The sequence below is a fragment of the Heterocephalus glaber genome, unplaced genomic scaffold (assembly GCF_053883595.1).
Source record: "Heterocephalus glaber isolate CG9 unplaced genomic scaffold, H.glaber_assembly_v1.0 deba00000621, whole genome shotgun sequence".
NCBI classification, from domain to species: Eukaryota; Metazoa; Chordata; class Mammalia; order Rodentia; family Bathyergidae; genus Heterocephalus; species Heterocephalus glaber.
This window is the reverse complement of record NW_028258153.1, coordinates 16588782-16605573: the sequence shown is the minus strand read 5'-3', so window position 1 is coordinate 16605573 and position 16792 is coordinate 16588782. Positions and strand designations below refer to the sequence as shown.

Genomic DNA, 16792 nt, shown 5'->3' with positions numbered 1-16792 from the left:
GTGCAGCCAGGAGCTCCAGAGCCAGAGCCCAGGCCTGCAGCTGAGGCCTCAAGGACCCCCGGGTGGAGGAGGTTCCTCAGCGCATGACCAGGAACCGGGCCCAGATGCTGGCCAGTCAGAGCAAGCAGGGCACACCGCCCACGGAGAAGGAGCCTGCGCCCGCGCCCACGTCCACGCAGGCCTCCCGAACCAAGGCCCGTGCCCCCGAGGAGGAGGACGCCCAAGCCCAGCACCCGCGCAAGCGCAGCTTCCAGCGCTCCAACCAGCAGCTGCAGCAGCAGCTGCACACGTCCACACAGCAGACTCAGGAGGTCGTCCAGCAGACACTGGCCGCCATCGTGGACGCTCTCAAGCTGGACGACATTGAGCCCTATCACAGTGACAGATCTAACCCATACTTTGAGTACCTTCAGATCAGAAAGAAGATCGAAGAGAAGCACAAAATCTCTGCTACATCACACCACAGGCGCCCCAGTGCTACGCTGAGTAAGTCACCTACACGGGGTCCTACCTCTTAGACGGCAAGCCACTCAGCAAGCTCCACATCCCTGTGATCGCGCCCCCACCCTCCCTGGCAGAGCCCCTGAAGGAGCTCTTCAAGCAGCAGGAAGCTGTGCGGGGGAAGCTGCGTCTGCAGCACAGCATCGAGCGGGAGAAGCTCATAGTGTCCTGTGAGCAGGAGACCCTGCGGGTCCATTGCCGGGCAGCCCGGACGATTGCCAACCAGCCGGTGCCCTTCAGCGCCTGCACGATGCTGTTGGACTCCGAGGTCACAACTTGCCTCTGGAGAGCCAGGGGGATGAGAACAAGTGGTGCGAGATCGCTTCAACGCCCGCCAGTTCATCTCCTGGCTGCAGGACGTGGACGACAAGTCCGACCGCCTGAAGACGTGTCTCCTGATGCGGCAGCAGCACGAGGCGGCGGCCCTCAACGCCGTGCAGAGGATGGAGTGGCAGCTGAAGGCGCAGGAGCTGGACCCTACGGGGCACGAGTCCCTGTGCATGAACGAGGTGCCCTTCTTCTATGTGATCATGGTTGACGTCAACGACGATTTTGTGCTGCTGCCAGCGTGACACCCACAAGGAGGGCCGTAGGACAGGCGAGGGCCCGCTCAGTCGCCCGTGCTGCCGACGAGTCCCCGCGGCGGCGGAGGAGAGGTCCGCACCACCAGGTGGGAGGGGCGAGACTGCACCTGGCCCGTGCCTCCCCTCCAGACTGGCTGGATGCTAGGGAGATGGGGCCCGGCCCTCCCCCAGCTGCTGCCGGAGCACTAGGCCCAGCATCGCAGCCTGCCTCCCGGCAGGAGGAGGACACCGAGGTGTGCGTTGGAGAACAGCGCCGAGGAGCAGCCGCAGGACAGAGCGCTTCAGATCCTCGTTCATTCTGATCATCCGTAGGACGTGAACCGAGGCGTCACCCCCTGCAGGTCCCCCCGGAGTGACTTCCAGGCGAGAGGCAGGACAGCGCCGTCTTGGCCCCGTCCTCGGGGCAGACGGGGACGCTGGGGACCCCGGTGTGGTGAGGCCACGGCTGCCACCTGTCTGGCCGCAGAGGGACGCAGCCAGGACTCTCCAATAGTGTTTTTAATGGAGTCAAATCCACGTGGTTTGTATATTTTTTCCTTTAATCTTGGGCATTTTGTTTCTCTTTCTGAGAACGTAACTTGAAACACTACAGAGCCAATAATCCTATACAGAGTGTATCCGCGGACGCTGTACAGTTTTATATACCTTTACAATGTACATTGCTGCCTTCTAAATAATTTATTTTGCAACAATTACTGCACAGTTGTAAGTAACTTATGTACTGTAACATCACTTTTAGTTATGTGTAAATAAATAATTAATTTTTTAAAAAAAGAAGAGGCTAAAAATAAATTGGAGTTTTAGAGATATTTCAGAATCAGAAGTTAAAGGGTAAAGTGGCAACCATACCAACAATCGAAGAGAAATAGCCAAAGTGGTATAGTTGAGTGGGGCAAAAACAGTCCAGGTTCTATGCATGACAAAGAAAGAATTACCAAACATATATTGTTGTGCCCAGATCGCGAGATCCCCAAAGACCACCAAGGAGCCGATTCCGATGCAAACACACGAGGGTCGTTTATTCAAGCTCGAGCAGGGACTCTCATCCGACACCGACGCAGCGGGTCAGGGTTGAGAGCCCCGACTCTAAAACACCAGGGGTTTTTATAGAGGTTACAGCAAGGCGCGGTTTTTTAAAAAGGCGCGGGGTTTCCAAATCACACGCAAATCACACGATTGGCTAGCATTTAGCAAGTTTTGAAAATTTAAACCTGGTTGGCTATGCCTTGCGTGCTGAACTGCAAACGGTGGCTCAAGTCATCAAAAAGAACATCTGGGATACTGGGGTATTGGGGTAACTACTGATTAGCTGTTGCAAGCCATCGAGAAGAGCATCTGGGACATTGGGGCAGCTACTGATTAGCTGTTGCTAGGCTAGTTGCTAGGGGACTGCTGAACATTATCACAGGCAGGTGGCCAAAGTACATCTTGTGGTTTTTCTTGGAACTAGAGTTTATGTCCAGGCCACCTCACTCTAAGATGGGGCCAAATTTTAAAATGGAGTCACTCAGGCCTCACGATATCTCGCAATGGAAAGTCAGATTAGGGAATGAGCCGTATCAGATGCTGTTCTTAAGAGATTGGAATACCACTTGTAACCATTTGGCTCCTAGAATTGCCTACAGATATAGTTAGAAACTGTCAGCAGGAGGCAGTGATTGGAGTCCCCTTTTAGTTCAGCCTATATTGTTAATACTTTTATACGTCTTTTATATTTCCCTGTTGGGTGTTCAAGACCGGGATAAAGAGAGACTTGTGTCAACCAAAATTTATACCTTGCTGTCTATCAAGGTCAGTTGCATTGCCTCAGGCATTACTTTTGGAACCGTGTACAGGGCCTCTCAGCTCCTTTGTCAATGTTAGCCACCAGAATGGGTCATGGTCTTGGTTGACCATGCATGTAACAGGATGGAAGACTTTTCCTCTTTGGTGACCCTCCTTTTGGACACACTGTGCATTGGTTGACTCCCGTTCTTTGAGGTCCAATTATCTCCTTGCTCAGGAGGTTGGGTGACTCGTCAAAGTTGTAGGATCCTGTAGAGAGGTTCTCTCATGTTCTGGGTCCTTTTTGACCTTGGAGGGTCAGGGCCAAACTATTGGCTACCTTTTAAGCCAAATTACCTTTTAACTTTGGCCCCCAAGCCTTAGTTGTTGAACAGCCAGAAGGTCAGTTACACTAGTACTGAAGTGAGCAGTGAGCTTAACTATTATAATCTCATCTGGGTATCAAGCACTTTGAAGTATAAAGTATAGCCAGAGGACTGTTATTTTCTTACCAATCAGGTTGTCTTAGAAGTTGAATCCCTGTAGAATGCTAACAGATAACAATTTTGAAGTTTTACAGAGAAAACTTGGGATCAAGTGACACACATAGCATGACAATCACATTATCTTTGAAACACATTTAAATGTCCGTCTTAGTATAAAATAAGCTTCTTAGTCAATCATCTCCATCTGATCACAAGATATTAAATGATACAAAGAAACTCTCATGTAATTTGTTATGTTTTAATAGGATGCCATTGGAGAAGAATGCACATGTCTATAAGTGTATCTTAGAAGTTTATAATATCTAGTCTTTAATTTTTAGTGTGTGACATTGTGTGGACTGCATCATCACGGAGCATCTCTAAATGTAGAGGGACACATGCATAACATACACATCACACAAGCTTTTAAAAACTATCATTTAGAGTTGGGCGTGCTGGTGCATGCCTATAATCCCAGCACTTGGGAGGAAGAGCCAGGAGGATTGCCATGAGTTTGAGCCTAGCCTGGGATACATAGTGAGTTCAGGGACAGACTGAACTACAAAACAAGACCCTGTCTCAAAAGGACAACAAAACAAAACTACCATTTGGCTGATGGTCTCATGCTGGCTTGATATGTACCTCTTATCCCAAGTAGCTGGAACACAAGTAAGAGAAAGGAATATGTCTGAGTCTAGAAGAAAAGTTTATCACCGTAAACAACCTTGGCTGCTCCCACCAAAGAATAAACCCTTCTTCCCAGCATGCCCCTGTTCCTGCCTAGAGAGTAACCTAATACTCGCTCACCTCCTACCACCTAGTGCCATCACCGGCTCCTCCACTCTCTGATCACTACCTCACTCAACTCTGCCTCAGCCCCTACAAACCCCACCCCAGTCTCTACAAAAGACTCTCCCTGCCCTGGCCATGCGCCTTTTTGTCTCTCCTTTGTTCAGAGACAGCCCGGTAGATCTATTCCCCTAATAAAGGCTTGTTATGGCCTGGTCTGGTCTTGGTTTTCAGCCCTTTTACCTGACAGGCTCCAAATAAGATATGCTCAAATTCTAAGCCCTGGGATCTATAAATGTGATTTAATTAGCAAAAGGATCTTTGCAGATGGAATGAGTGAAGGATCTCTAGATGAGATCATTCTAGATTAATGAGGTGGCCCTAATCCCAGTGACATGTGTCTCTGTAAGAAGAGAGAAGACAGCCAGGGGAAGGAACAGTGAAATATTTCTTTATGCAAAGGTAGAGACAGAGATGGGGGTGAAGTGTATCTACAAGCCATGGAGAGCCAAGAATTGAGGCTGGAAGAGAGGCACAGAACAGATTCTCCTTCAGACCTTCCAGAAGGAACCAATCCTGCCAATAGCATTATCTCAGACTTCTCTCTTCCACAACAGTAAAAAATTTTCTCATATTTTAAATCACCAAGTCTGTAGTGACTTGTTATAACAACCCTAGAAAACTAACACCAGCACCTTTTCTTTGAGGTGTAGGGAACAAGGAAAGTGGACGTTATTAGAACCTCTGGAGTAAGTGCTAATCTCCTGTGAGCCACGACAGCACAAGGGGAATTAATTAATATATAGACAGAGAAGATAGAAGACATAAGACTTAGAGAAGAAGCTGAGCTTTGGGCCTGATCAATTCTGCTCTGGGCAGCAAAGAAAAAAGCCCTAGAGCTTGCCACACCTTTATTCACTACATCAGGAAAAACAAAAGGAACAGATGACTCAGGGCATACAGTTCTGTACACCAGAAAGTAATAAATGTAAAAAGTCACTCAGGGCAGCAGCTGCTGCAGAGGTGAAAATCCTAGAACAATGAGGAACTATGCAGATGAAGATTTTGTTCCTCACAGGATGTCTTCAACTGGTGTAATCTTGCCCTGGAGCATCACTATCACCAGACCATTGAGGTTTTAGCTGTGACCGGAGGCCAAAATGGGGTTATGTCTCGACATGCCATAGCTGGCCTGTAGGCAGGAGAACTAGGCCTAATCAAATGATTTTTCTCCAAAATTACGTAGAATTGCTCTCAACACTGAGGGGTAAGGACACCTTTTTTAAGTCACACAGAAGTCCCTATAGAATGAGTAGTGGCCCAGAGCTACCCACTACATGATTGCTGCCCATTGCCAGAGTCATACTTGCCATTTCTCTCTTAACTCCTCCATTCCCTTGGCCAAGTCCTGTTTGCCCTTTAAAAATTCAGCTTAGGAAATTCATCCATGGGAAGCCCTTCATGAGAGCCATTTTCACTCAACAATGCTTTTATTATTACAAATCTGTGTGGTCTCACGACCACCATCACTGACACTCTTGCTTTTATTTTTATTATGTACATTCCTTTCCAGATTTGGTCTATATGCAAGAAAAATTTGTTTTTACGTTTTTTACAATCACGATGCATCATACCATTGTGTATTCTGCCTTTAAATTTATTCTTAAAAAAAAAAAAGCTTCCCATGGTGCTACCAAGTTTTTGTTGATGTCATTTTGAAGGGCTACACAACAGCCCCTGCCTTTTCTGTGGATTGACCTTTATTTGTTTTTTCTTTCCTTCCCTGTACTATCTTCCCCAAGTTCTTGGTGTGACAGCAACATGTAGGCTCTGGCCAACCATTTCCTCCTCTGGGCTGGTTTTTAAGAGGCAACTCAGAAAGGACATGTGTGCAGGCTCTGCCACGATTGTGCCACCAGCTTTGGACTGATTAATTGCCCAGGTCTCCTCAATGGGCTCCTGGGCTCCTGGGTCCCTTTTTGTTTGTTTGTTTGTTTGGGGTTGTTTTTGGGGTTTTTTTGGTACCGGGGATTGAACTCTGGTCCTTGAGCTTGCAAGGCAGGAGGCAGAACCATTGAGCTAAATCCCCAGCCCTCTGGCTCCCTTTTAATAAACAATGATCAGTTCTACCCGACTCTTCACAGGGGAACAGAAGCTCTGTTCAAATGCCTATGCCCCCCACCATTGCTATTCTAGGACTAGAAATAAAGACATCCAGATGCCAAGTCCTCTCTGAGACACAAGATCTTAAAATCTTCCCAGGAAAGATCTGTAATAATCATGTTCTCTGCCAGGGCACAGAGAAGGCACTTAGAAGATACCTGCATAGGAGCAGCAGTGAGGGTGGCTGGCTTCAGTAACAGAGCAGGCGGGGCAGGGCAGCCACTGACTCTACTCCTACTCTGCAGCTGCCAGTCTTAAACCTGGGAATCTCCTCCCTGGATCTCACTGGCACCAAGAGGAAACTATCTGTCTGGTCCAACACACTCACTTCACAGATGGGAATACTGAGGGCTGGGGGGAAGAGGTGCCTGTGAGCACCATTCTGATGGCCCTGAGCTGTTTTCAAAGCACCCTGAATGGTTGCCCTTGAGATCGGAAAGCAGAAAGAGGCAGCTCCTCAAGGGAGACTAAGTTTGACTCGGCACTACTTTCTGAAAATGTGAAAAATGGCCTTTTCAGACCCTTTAAACCAGAAGGCTCCTGGGAAACCTGAACACTATTCCAGGTGACTGGGAGGCACAGGTGATGAAGTGAAGGTGGGAAGAGCTGTGTGAGCAGGTAAGGCAGGTAAAGGCCAAGCTTCCAGGGTCCCTCACCTATTGCCAGGGAAAAGAGCCCCGTCTGAGGAGCCTGGTCACTGGAAAATGCCTCTGGGAGGAAACAGTCTTCCCACTGCCTGTCAGGATGGCTGACTCTGGGCCTGATCTCAGCTAATTTTGCAGCTCTCAGGGAGGATACCACCCCAGATCTGCTCTGCATCTCAAACACACCAAGGGAAGCGCGAGACACAGAGGGATTGTTACTGATTTTCACTTGTGTGGGATGACCTCACAAAACCAATCTGTCAAGCGCCTGTCTGCCCCTGCCTCACACGCTTATCCTGACTATGTACAAATAAATGGCACTGGCACCCAGGGTGATTTGTCAAGGTCCAGATGGGCGTGGCCCCTGGCTTCCACTGATGAGCCCCAGGCCAAGCTGGGCTAAGATCAGCCCAGCAAATGTCCCCCGTTGATCTGTATTGATTAGTGACACTCTGGGAGACCTGGCAGCCATGCCATGCTGGGAACTGGTTGGCTACACCTGGGAGGGAACTCTGAGTGAGGAACCAGGCCAACTGCCATGTGCTTCAACTGGGCATCCTTGCTTGTTTCTTAATAACTGGATTTTGGAGGGTTTAGTAGAGTGTATGTACAACCATGAGGCACTGAATTTGGCTCTACTACTGGCCACATGTCCTTGGGCCAGCTATGAGATGGAGATAATATCACATTCAGGGGTCTAGGACCCACAAGGGTCCCAGGTCACACTGAGTGTCCAATCCCAATTCTGCCAGCTCCTGGCTGTGGCCTGGGCAGACACTCCAGCCCTCAGTGCCTCATTTTACTCATCTGTACTATGGGGCTGAAAACAGTACCCACTTCCATAGGCAGCAACTAGGGGCTCAGAGAAGGGTCTAGTGTGCTCACCGTCGCACAGCAAGGCAGAACAACACGAAGAAGGGTTAAATGGAGAGGCAAGCAAGAAAGTTCAATACAGAGAGCACAGGGACTGCCCTGCCCTCTTGTCCTCCAGCTGGCAGGTGGCACTGCAGAACAAGATACAGGAGTGGATCATGTCACGTCACAAATCATTCCTGGAAAGGGTCAGAAACTTTATTTGTAGGCCTTGTGTTGTTTCTGAACATATAGGTTTCCTGCCATCCAGGAGTAAAGGGAAGTGGTGTCCGGTGCACAAGGTCTGGGGGACTTGTCTTGGGGCTCTGTCCCCTGCCCTTTCTGACCAGTGCAGCTGGAAAAGAGGTTTCTTGCTGGCCAGTGGGCTCCTCTGCCAAGGAATAAGGCACTGTGTGTTCTACAAGAAGGTGCTCCTGGATGGCTGGTGGGCAATGAGGTGGCCTTCTCAGAGCCTGCAAAGCTGAGGCTGTTGACGGGTCAAGTTGAAGTTGGGGAGTCCCCAGAGGGCCAGATGGAGAGGACATCTTAGGAAGAGATCATGCCTTTGCTTCTCTTGCGGTCAGCCATGGTTCTCTGGTTGTGGGTGGCTCTTGCTGCTTTGTTGCCTTCCTTCTTCTGACGTTCCTGTGTTGTTTCCCAGCTCTGTCCATGGCCCTGGGGGCTCCCAGCCACTGCGGTTGAGCTATCCTGCTGGTACCCTTTCCTGGCAAGGAGGGCCAGGCGTCTAGCTTCTTCCTTCTCCCTCAGTACTGCAGCGTCCCGCATGAAATAGTCAGGCTTGGGGCCCTCATCTTCAGCCTCCTCCTCCTCCTCCTCCTCTTCATCCTCCTCCTCCTGCCCTTCTCTGGGCACTTTGGTTCTCAGCACCTGAGGGATGGTGAAGGGCCTGTGGCTGATGAGCTCATCATCTGAGTCTGGATCATTGGCGCCCACCTGGTTGCCATCGTAAGTGTCATCATCCTCATCCTCATAGTTTTCATCATGGTAGTCACCTGGCTGCAGTGGCACCTCCTCCACCACCACACTACTGCACGTAGCGCTGCCACTCTGCTGCCACTGCATGCTTGTCATTTAGCAGGTTCTGAGTGTTCCCTTCCTTCCTCCTGCTTTTGTGTATCCGACTTAGGTCCACAGAATCCCGCCGAACATATCAAATTCATCATTCTGGAAGATGTGACGAGATGTCAGTAGGGGTGTGGGGTCTGGTTTTGCCTGTCTGTCTAGGCTGTGGTCCAGCTGGCTGAGGGCAGGTGCCAGCCGCTCCTCCAGGATGTTGTTGATCACCTGCTCTGGGTCGTTGTGGTAATGCTCCAGGTAGGCCAGGATGAAGCCCCCCCCAAGGTCCAGCAGCAGGTCCTTCACTTGGGAGATGAGTGAGTCCAGCTCAACACTGCCCATGGTGGAGGCAGGTGCTCCCATGCACTGCAATGAGAGCTCCTCTTCCTCTGAGTTCTCCAGTTGTGATGGCATTTGACTGGCTGGCTTTGCTGTCACTGTGGCCCCATTAGAATCTCTATTAGGATCCTTGGCCACTGATGGGTCTTTGGCATCCACGGCTTTCTGTCTGTCCACTCCTTCCCATGCACATTCCACTGCCTGGAGGATGTAGGCAGTGCGTGTCTCGTCCAAGACTGATGAGGTCTGTTGCAGCAAGCTGATATCTTCAGCCTCAGGGAAGAGTGCATCATAGTCCTGGAGGAACCTCTTCTCTTGTAGCAAGGAGCTGAAGATCTGAAGGAACTCCTCGTTGAAGCCCTGAACATTGTCACAGCTGCTTTCTAGGATGGGAAGGAGGCAGATCTGGTTCAGGATGATGTGAAAAACCTCCACTAGCTTCTTCTTGCAATGGGAGAGCCTCTGGCACAGGTCAGCCAATAGCTTGCTGTCTTCAAGCCTCCTCTTCTGAATTGCAGACTCCATTTCTGGAATTGCCGCTTCATAAAAGGAAGCTAGTCTGTAACAGAAGTCGTGTTTCTGGAAGGTTGGGCAAGCCAGCCAAAGGGAAGATATCCCGAAAAGCCCGGAGGGTAGTGCAGGTATCACAAAGGTAGAGAATAAGGTCCTTTAGCTCCTGGAGAGGCATGTCGCTGGGGGTCAATCAGCCCCTCTCCTCGAGCTTCTGGGGTGTGCTGCTGGTTCTGTCCCCTTGCAGACCACAGTGCTGGAGGATATTGCTGAAGACCTGAAGGATGGTGGGCATGGTTTCATCCAGGTCATTATAGTAACTTGGTTGCTGGTTAAAGATATTTCCTATCATCTTCTGGAGTAGTGGTGAGTTGCCTTTTCCAAAGAGCATGCAGAGGTCCATGATCTTTGGGATGTCAAAGAGGAAGTTATTGTAGAGGATTTGTCCAAATGCAAAAGGGGAAATGAAGTGATCTTTGGATTCCTTCTGTGTGGACATGCTGAGGAAGGTGAGGAAAACACTCCGATGTAGGTGTTTCTGCATTTCAGCAACCTCAGGGGTCAGGGCCACCCACTCGTCGAATTTACGGGGAACATAGCACAGGTAGGAGTCTAGGCACTTTTGCAGGGTTACATCAAAGATTACCTGGCACCAGAATTTATTGTGAGGCAAGGCCAGGAGCCAGTCAAGGTCATTGGCTACCAAGGTGGCTCCTTCCAGGTGCTCCTCCACTAGGGCGGGAATGTTGTCTTTAGGGGGCAGTTTGTAGAACACAAAATACTGGTCTGCCTTCTGCTTGGGGTGCAGCGCTAGTGAAGTCCTATGTTTTCCTGTCCTCGGGTCCTTGTGGGTGATCTGCAGCTGATCCAGGGACAGAGCTGGCATTATGCTACATGACCTTCCTCGGAGACTTCACCACCTGCACCGCCTTTCTGGGTGACAGCTCCGGGAGCTCCCGCACTTCAGAGGTCAAAACCCATGAGAGCCATTTTCCCATCTCTCATCCAGGCTTGATTCCTGGACATGTTCTGCCATATATTTATATCATGTTGTGTCCTCTGCTTACTTAGCTGATTCCTCTCCAAGTCTCAAAGTTGATGAGGGCAGTGTGAAAGTGCTTGTGCTACTAGCACTTAGCAAAGGTCTTTTCTTGTGTAGGCACTGAAATGTTTATAGAACTAGCAGGAAAAAAGTTTATGGCAGAGCTGCCACGGATTACTGTGTGGGTTGAGATTGGCAAGCACCACAAAGGCCAAGCCTTGGTATCTGGTACCAGGTTGTAACTGCCCAGAGAAGGGAGTATTTTTTTTTTCAAATTCTCACAAATATACTGATAGCTACATGGCCCTAAGGGTAGACAGGATTGTCTCATTTGTGGTTGTAGAAACTTTTTGGTTCCAGGATATTTTTTCTTAGGAAAATATCTTGGATAATATAGCTAGCATAAAATAGGACAGTATTTGGGAAATCTAGGATAGAAGTGTGGTTTCAACACTAGTGCATATGGAGGCCTTCCTAGGTTCCTAGGTAAGAAATATTCATAGAGTATATCCAGTAGACAGAAAGTTAAGAGGTTAAAGTTTTGTAGAATGAAAAATGAGCCACATCTTTTTTTTTCTTCTAATTTCACTTAAATGGTTCCCCCCCACAAACATGTAGGATTTTAATTTGTCTCCAAAGCCTTAGATCTAAATAAAATTAGTGCTGCATATTTAACATATGCTTATCAACCTGTTCCTTGATGAAGTGTGTAAAAATTTCATTCCCATTGTAACAGGAAGAGTAGTAGGAAGACCACACAAGTTGTCACTCTCAGAAGTCAGGAGCTAGAGTTAAACAACTGGGGTCTGAATTCCACCTTTACCACTTTCCATCTGTGGCAGATTACAATCTCCATAAGAGTTCCTCTGCTTTTCTTGACTGGCAGTACTCTCATCAAGGGGAGTGGGTAAGGTGTTTGGTACCCTCCTTTTGAATCTAAACAGGTTATAAAGTCATACCTGGAATAATAATGAGCAAAAGAAGAAACTATGGATACAGTTACAATTGAATGGATCTCAGGGGCATTGTGTTTTGTGAAAAAAGCCTATTTCAAAAGGTTGCATACTGTACGCTTCCATTCATTTATATGAGATTCTTGAAATGGCAAAGCAATAGGGATAGACAACAGATCAGTGGTTGCCAGTGGACAGGCATGAGGGTTGGTAGGTAGTGGGGGTTGGAACTACAAAGGGGTGGCATGAGGAAGTTTTTTAGGGGGCACAGGCATACACACAAATCAGTGCATGTATAAACTGGTAAAACAGATTAAGTTCTGTAGTCTAGTTAATAGTATTGTACAAATGTTTATTTCCTGTTTCTGATACTAGTCTGGAGGTGTAGAAGATCTCATCATAGGACAAGCTAAGCAAAGCATTTGCTAGACTCTGTTACTGTATCTGTAATTTTCTAGTCAACTTGTGATTAATTCAAAGTAAAAAACATGTTTTGTAAATGCAATACAGTTACCTGTCTTCCTTGGATACTTGCTTTTGGAGTCTAGCTTTAATGTTATAGGCCACATGGGGAGGCCACATGTAGATTCTGGGTGACAGATTCATCTAGAGTCTCAGCTAACAGACACACGGAGGAGAAAACATTTAGGACAACTCCAGCCACAGCCTCTATCTAATGATAACTCCATGGCTGATGCTAAGTATCGCTAGGTGAATATCACCTAGCTGAGTCCAGTCAGCCTCCAGAACCATGAGAATCACCAAGAAGGTGACTATTGTTGTAAGCTACTAAGTTTTGAAGTAATTTTATTATGCCACATAAGATAGCTAGTACACTATCAGTGTGACCCAGGCATCTCTGTGTTTCAATTTATGAAAGGGAGAAGGTACACAAGCTTATTTCAAGTGTGAAACAAGTATTCAGGTGAAGAATACAGAGCCAAGCTTATATGAGGTTAATAAATGTTAGCTACAGTTATTATAGGTTATCTAAGTATAACAAGGGGACAAGAAGGAAATGGAACAGTTCATACAGTTCTGAGCCTATTCCAAAATGACGCTAAATGACTTTTTGCCTCTTATCCCCTGAATTGAGACTGAGCCACAAGAACTTGGCAACGGATGGCTTCTATCTTGGGCACATCCTTAGGTGACCTCTCTTCCTTGGTTTGCCTGTGGGATAAGCATGCATTCTAAATATAAATGAGGGCTCTATTAAGCTGTCCCCCTCCTCCTGAAGCCCCAGAAGTAGTCACATTTTTCTTCTTTCTGGGTAAAAACTTTCAGAGACAAAAGTATTTGTAGGTACTGATCTGATCCCTGAGGTCAAAGGATATTCTTTCATGGAAAATGTCTATTTCTTGAACAACACGTGAGCTATTTTTGAAGTCCCGTATTGCACTACATGGCATCACAAAAGGCCTTCCGTCATTTGTCCCAGTGTGAGCACAGTGTGCTAAAGCAAGGTATCTTTAATTTCCCTTCTTAAAACATCTTTTGTCAAAAACTAATTATGATTTTCCTGTAATTCCCACCACACTCTTACCTCCTAAAGGCATACTGTCAGTGTTCCTGTGGGTAAGGTTAATGTTATAAGGAATCCACTTGTCAAAAAATAAGCTTTTGAAAGGAAAGTTTATTCTAGTTAACAGGGGCTAAAATCAGGAAATTCTAACAGCTAGCTGGGAAAAGCTGAGTTTAATCACATCCGAATAAGGATGGGCTGACACTGGGAGAGAGATGGCAGCAGCTAGCTGGGAGTGATTTCATCCATGAGTGGATGGGCTAACACCAGGAGAGAGATATCAGCGACTAACTGAGAAAGAATTAGACTTATGTAGCTATTGATGGGTCTAAGGAATCTGGGGTGAAATATTTATGACTTGGATGTCCAAGGACCATGGTCTATCAGGTGTGTGGACATTACTGAACTTTTTGGCACCAGGGGGTTGTATACTTCATTTTGAGTCCATTTGGCTTATTTACTGTGAAGCTGCTGTTGTTTGCTAAAAGCAGCCTGCTTGCTTTGTCCTGTTTGTTTGTGAAGGATTCACATAAGTCAGGCCTGACAGTTAGCAGACAACTTTTGGAAGATAAAAGCAGAAGGAAAGGTAGAATTGATTAGAAGAAACCTAGGGACCAGAGACTATTCTCAAAGGAGTCTGAAAGTCCTTCAAAATCAGACACTAAGCAGGGCCCACTTCACCCAAAGGTGCTGACCATAGCTTCCTGACCATGTGGGCACACACAGTTGCAACAGAAACCCGCAGAAACATTTGGAAAAGTACCTAGAACTTAAGACTCTGGAAAATGCCACATCATTAACTCTTACATTCTGTTCCTTACCCCTGATCTGTTATGTTTTATGGTATTTACCCCTGCAATCTGGATTCACCATGGCTGACTGAGCTGAGTCAATCTTGTCCATGACATTTAATCCCTAGACAGGAAGAAACAAGAGAGAGGATTAATAGATGAGATGGCATTGGCAGAGGTAGGAGGGGGATTCTGGAGAAAGCAGGGGCCTATATGCACGCGCGCGCGCGCTCACACACACACACACACACACACACACACACGGGATGCAACACTGGCTCGAACTTTATCTACTTTAATGTAAAACAACATTAAACAATAACTTTGGCTCCCTAGGTCTTCCTCTGCAGCTGTGAGGCTATCACACTGGCATACCTCCTCATATTTGCAATTAATCACCTTTATCATTGAGGTTTTCACATATGAAGTGGTTTTGAATACAAATGTGCATTTTCTCCAGAATCTCTTGAGTTGTCTGAAAAGTCAGGCAAATATCCTGACAGCTATGGAATCAAGAATTCATGACTTAACAAATGACCTTGCTTTACAAAGCACCCCGGTGAACCCTGCCACTCTCTGAAGCCCACTTGTGGGAGTTCTTAAGAGGATGACAGTGACAGCAAATCCAGTTTAACCACTTGAGATTCAGAAGGGGAATAAAGGAAGTTGAAACAACAACTTTTAGAATAGTGAACCTCAGAGAAAATCTTCTACAAACTAAAAATTGCTGATGCCAGCAAAGGACATAAAGTACATGATACCTCCTTAAGGTATGTGCATTAGCAATTGCTTGCAATGAATTATCATTATCTTTTAAAATGGCTCATATTAGCCAAGCAAAACTTTGTGTAAATTTACTACATCTGGTAGTTTTATCAACCCTCTTTCCTGGTTCTCAAACTTTAGCTTTGATAAAAATGGTAGCTTGGGGGCCGGGAATTTAGCTCAGTGGTTCCGCTGCCTGCCTCAGAAGCGCAAGGTCCCGAGTTCAATCCCTGGTACCAAAAAAAAAAAAAAAAAAAGGTAGTTTGACCTCTTGCTGACCTTGAGCAACTCACTGCTATACTCTGGGCCTCAGTTTCCTCCTGTGGAAATTGCAGTGCTAGATGGTGGTGGGATTAAATGAAAATACCTATAGAGGGGCACATGCCGCAAATCTGAGTTCCCTCAACTTTTGCCTTAGTTAGAAACTGAAGACTTGCTACATTGCTTCTCCAAGAAATTGTGTCCTATGGTGCCAACAACTGGAAACTCCAAACTTTGGAAACACTCTATTTGCATGGTTGCACCTTGAACCTAGTATAAGGCTAACTTTATTTATAGAAAACCATTTGTCCAGAAAACAATTTATTAGGGCCAGGGATCTAGCTCAGTGGTTCCACCTCCTGCCTTCCAAGCACAAGGTCCTGAGTTCGATCCCTGATATGAAAAAAAAAAAAAAGAGAGAGAGAATCAGCAGAAAACACTTTATTTTCTAATGCTACAGATTGTCAGCAGAAATGGTAAGGTCATTAATTTTCTATAGAACTCCGTCTGTATCTTGCTTTTCTGTAACTCTAGCTTACTTGGCATAATTCCACGTATATATTCCAACTGCTCTGATAGACCTCTAGAGTCTGTCACCTTCTCACCGCCTCAGGACTGTAGGGATTCATTCTTCCCTCTTCTTCACATTTCTTTCTTATTCTATCCTCCACCCACAGAATGTTACTAATTTCCCATAAGACTTACACAGATCAAATTAAGAAAAGTGTTTAGAATATTGATGTTCCCATAAGGTTTATATAAATTAGATGAAGAAAATAATTTTAAAGACATTGTCAACTGAGACTAATATTTCAAAAATATATACTCACTCTGTATTTGAATGAAAAACAAAGCTGGATTTTGTGGTTGGGTGTGGTGGTACCTGCCTGTAATCTCAGGGAAGCTGAGGTAGGAGGATCACCCTGAGTTGGAGGCCAGCCCAGGTTACATAGTGAGTTCAAGGGCAGCCAAAAGCCGACCAAACAACCAAACAATAACTGGATCTTATATACAATGTACATAATGTTATATACAAGTTTATTTATATAGTATACAGATTGTATATATAATTTGCCTATATAATTTGCATGCACAATCCCTAAGCACTGGCCCAGATATAATCTTGCTAAGCCTTCTTCTTTTTCTGGCAGTGTGTGTATGGTATGGTATGAAGCTTCCCAGGGCAGGAGCCAAATCTAACTCATTATATTGTATTTATTAGCTATATGACTACCTAACACACACTTAACCCTCAGAAAATATTTGTTGAGTGAATGCAGAAATTTGGAGCCTCTGTAGAAATTGAGTTTCTCTTAGAAACTTACTGTCTTGTTTATGTGGTACTCTATATGTTGTTCTTTCACATATCCAACAGATTCACTTTTTAAAGAAATGGATTTTGAGAGGAAAACACATGGATCAGAGAAGTATGGAGTATAAAATAAATGTAGTAGGCCCCACCCTCTCACCCATATCTTCACTTTTCATGGTTTCCGTTACATGTGGTCAACTCCAGTCTGAAAAGATTACATGGAAAATTCCAGAAATATAAAATTTATAAATTTTAAATAATATTTATTACAGTGTATTATAATTTTCTATTTTATTAATATTGCTACTAATCTTTTTAATTGTATAAAATTTAAACTTTTTGGCTATGTTTGGACCTTTTTATACTTAACACAATGGAAATGTTCATATTTCTTTTTTTCACCAAAGGAAAAATTTCTGAATCATTGATAGGTCA

At 46.0% G+C, this 16792-nt stretch overlaps 1 protein-coding gene and 1 pseudogene across 7 annotated transcripts in view; both read right to left on the bottom strand.

Moving 5' to 3' along the window:
• Positions 1 to 2077: 2077 nt before the first annotated feature.
• On the bottom strand, positions 2078 to 14082 carry LOC101706261 (activating signal cointegrator 1 complex subunit 2 pseudogene; annotated as a pseudogene). Its single transcript, XR_015449180.1, has one exon. The product of XR_015449180.1 is annotated as an activating signal cointegrator 1 complex subunit 2 pseudogene (transcript).
• Idh1 (isocitrate dehydrogenase (NADP(+)) 1) overlaps positions 2078 to 16792 on the bottom strand; it is a 41782-nt gene continuing 27067 nt past the window's right edge. For 2 of the 6 annotated variants that reach the window (XR_015449182.1, XR_015449183.1), the window contains 3 exons: positions 16515 to 16562; positions 14080 to 14143; positions 2078 to 3992 (listed from right to left, as the gene is read on the bottom strand). Coding sequence is in view for 2 of the 6 variants with exons in the window: in XM_087206214.1 (XP_087062340.1) it covers positions 16523 to 16562 (40 nt within the window). In the remaining 4 variants the exon portion in view is untranslated. Of the gene's footprint in view, positions 3993 to 14079; positions 16563 to 16792 lie in introns of those variants that run through there. The other 4 variants (XR_015449181.1, XR_015449184.1, XM_087206214.1 and 1 more) reach the window with 4 other exon arrangements.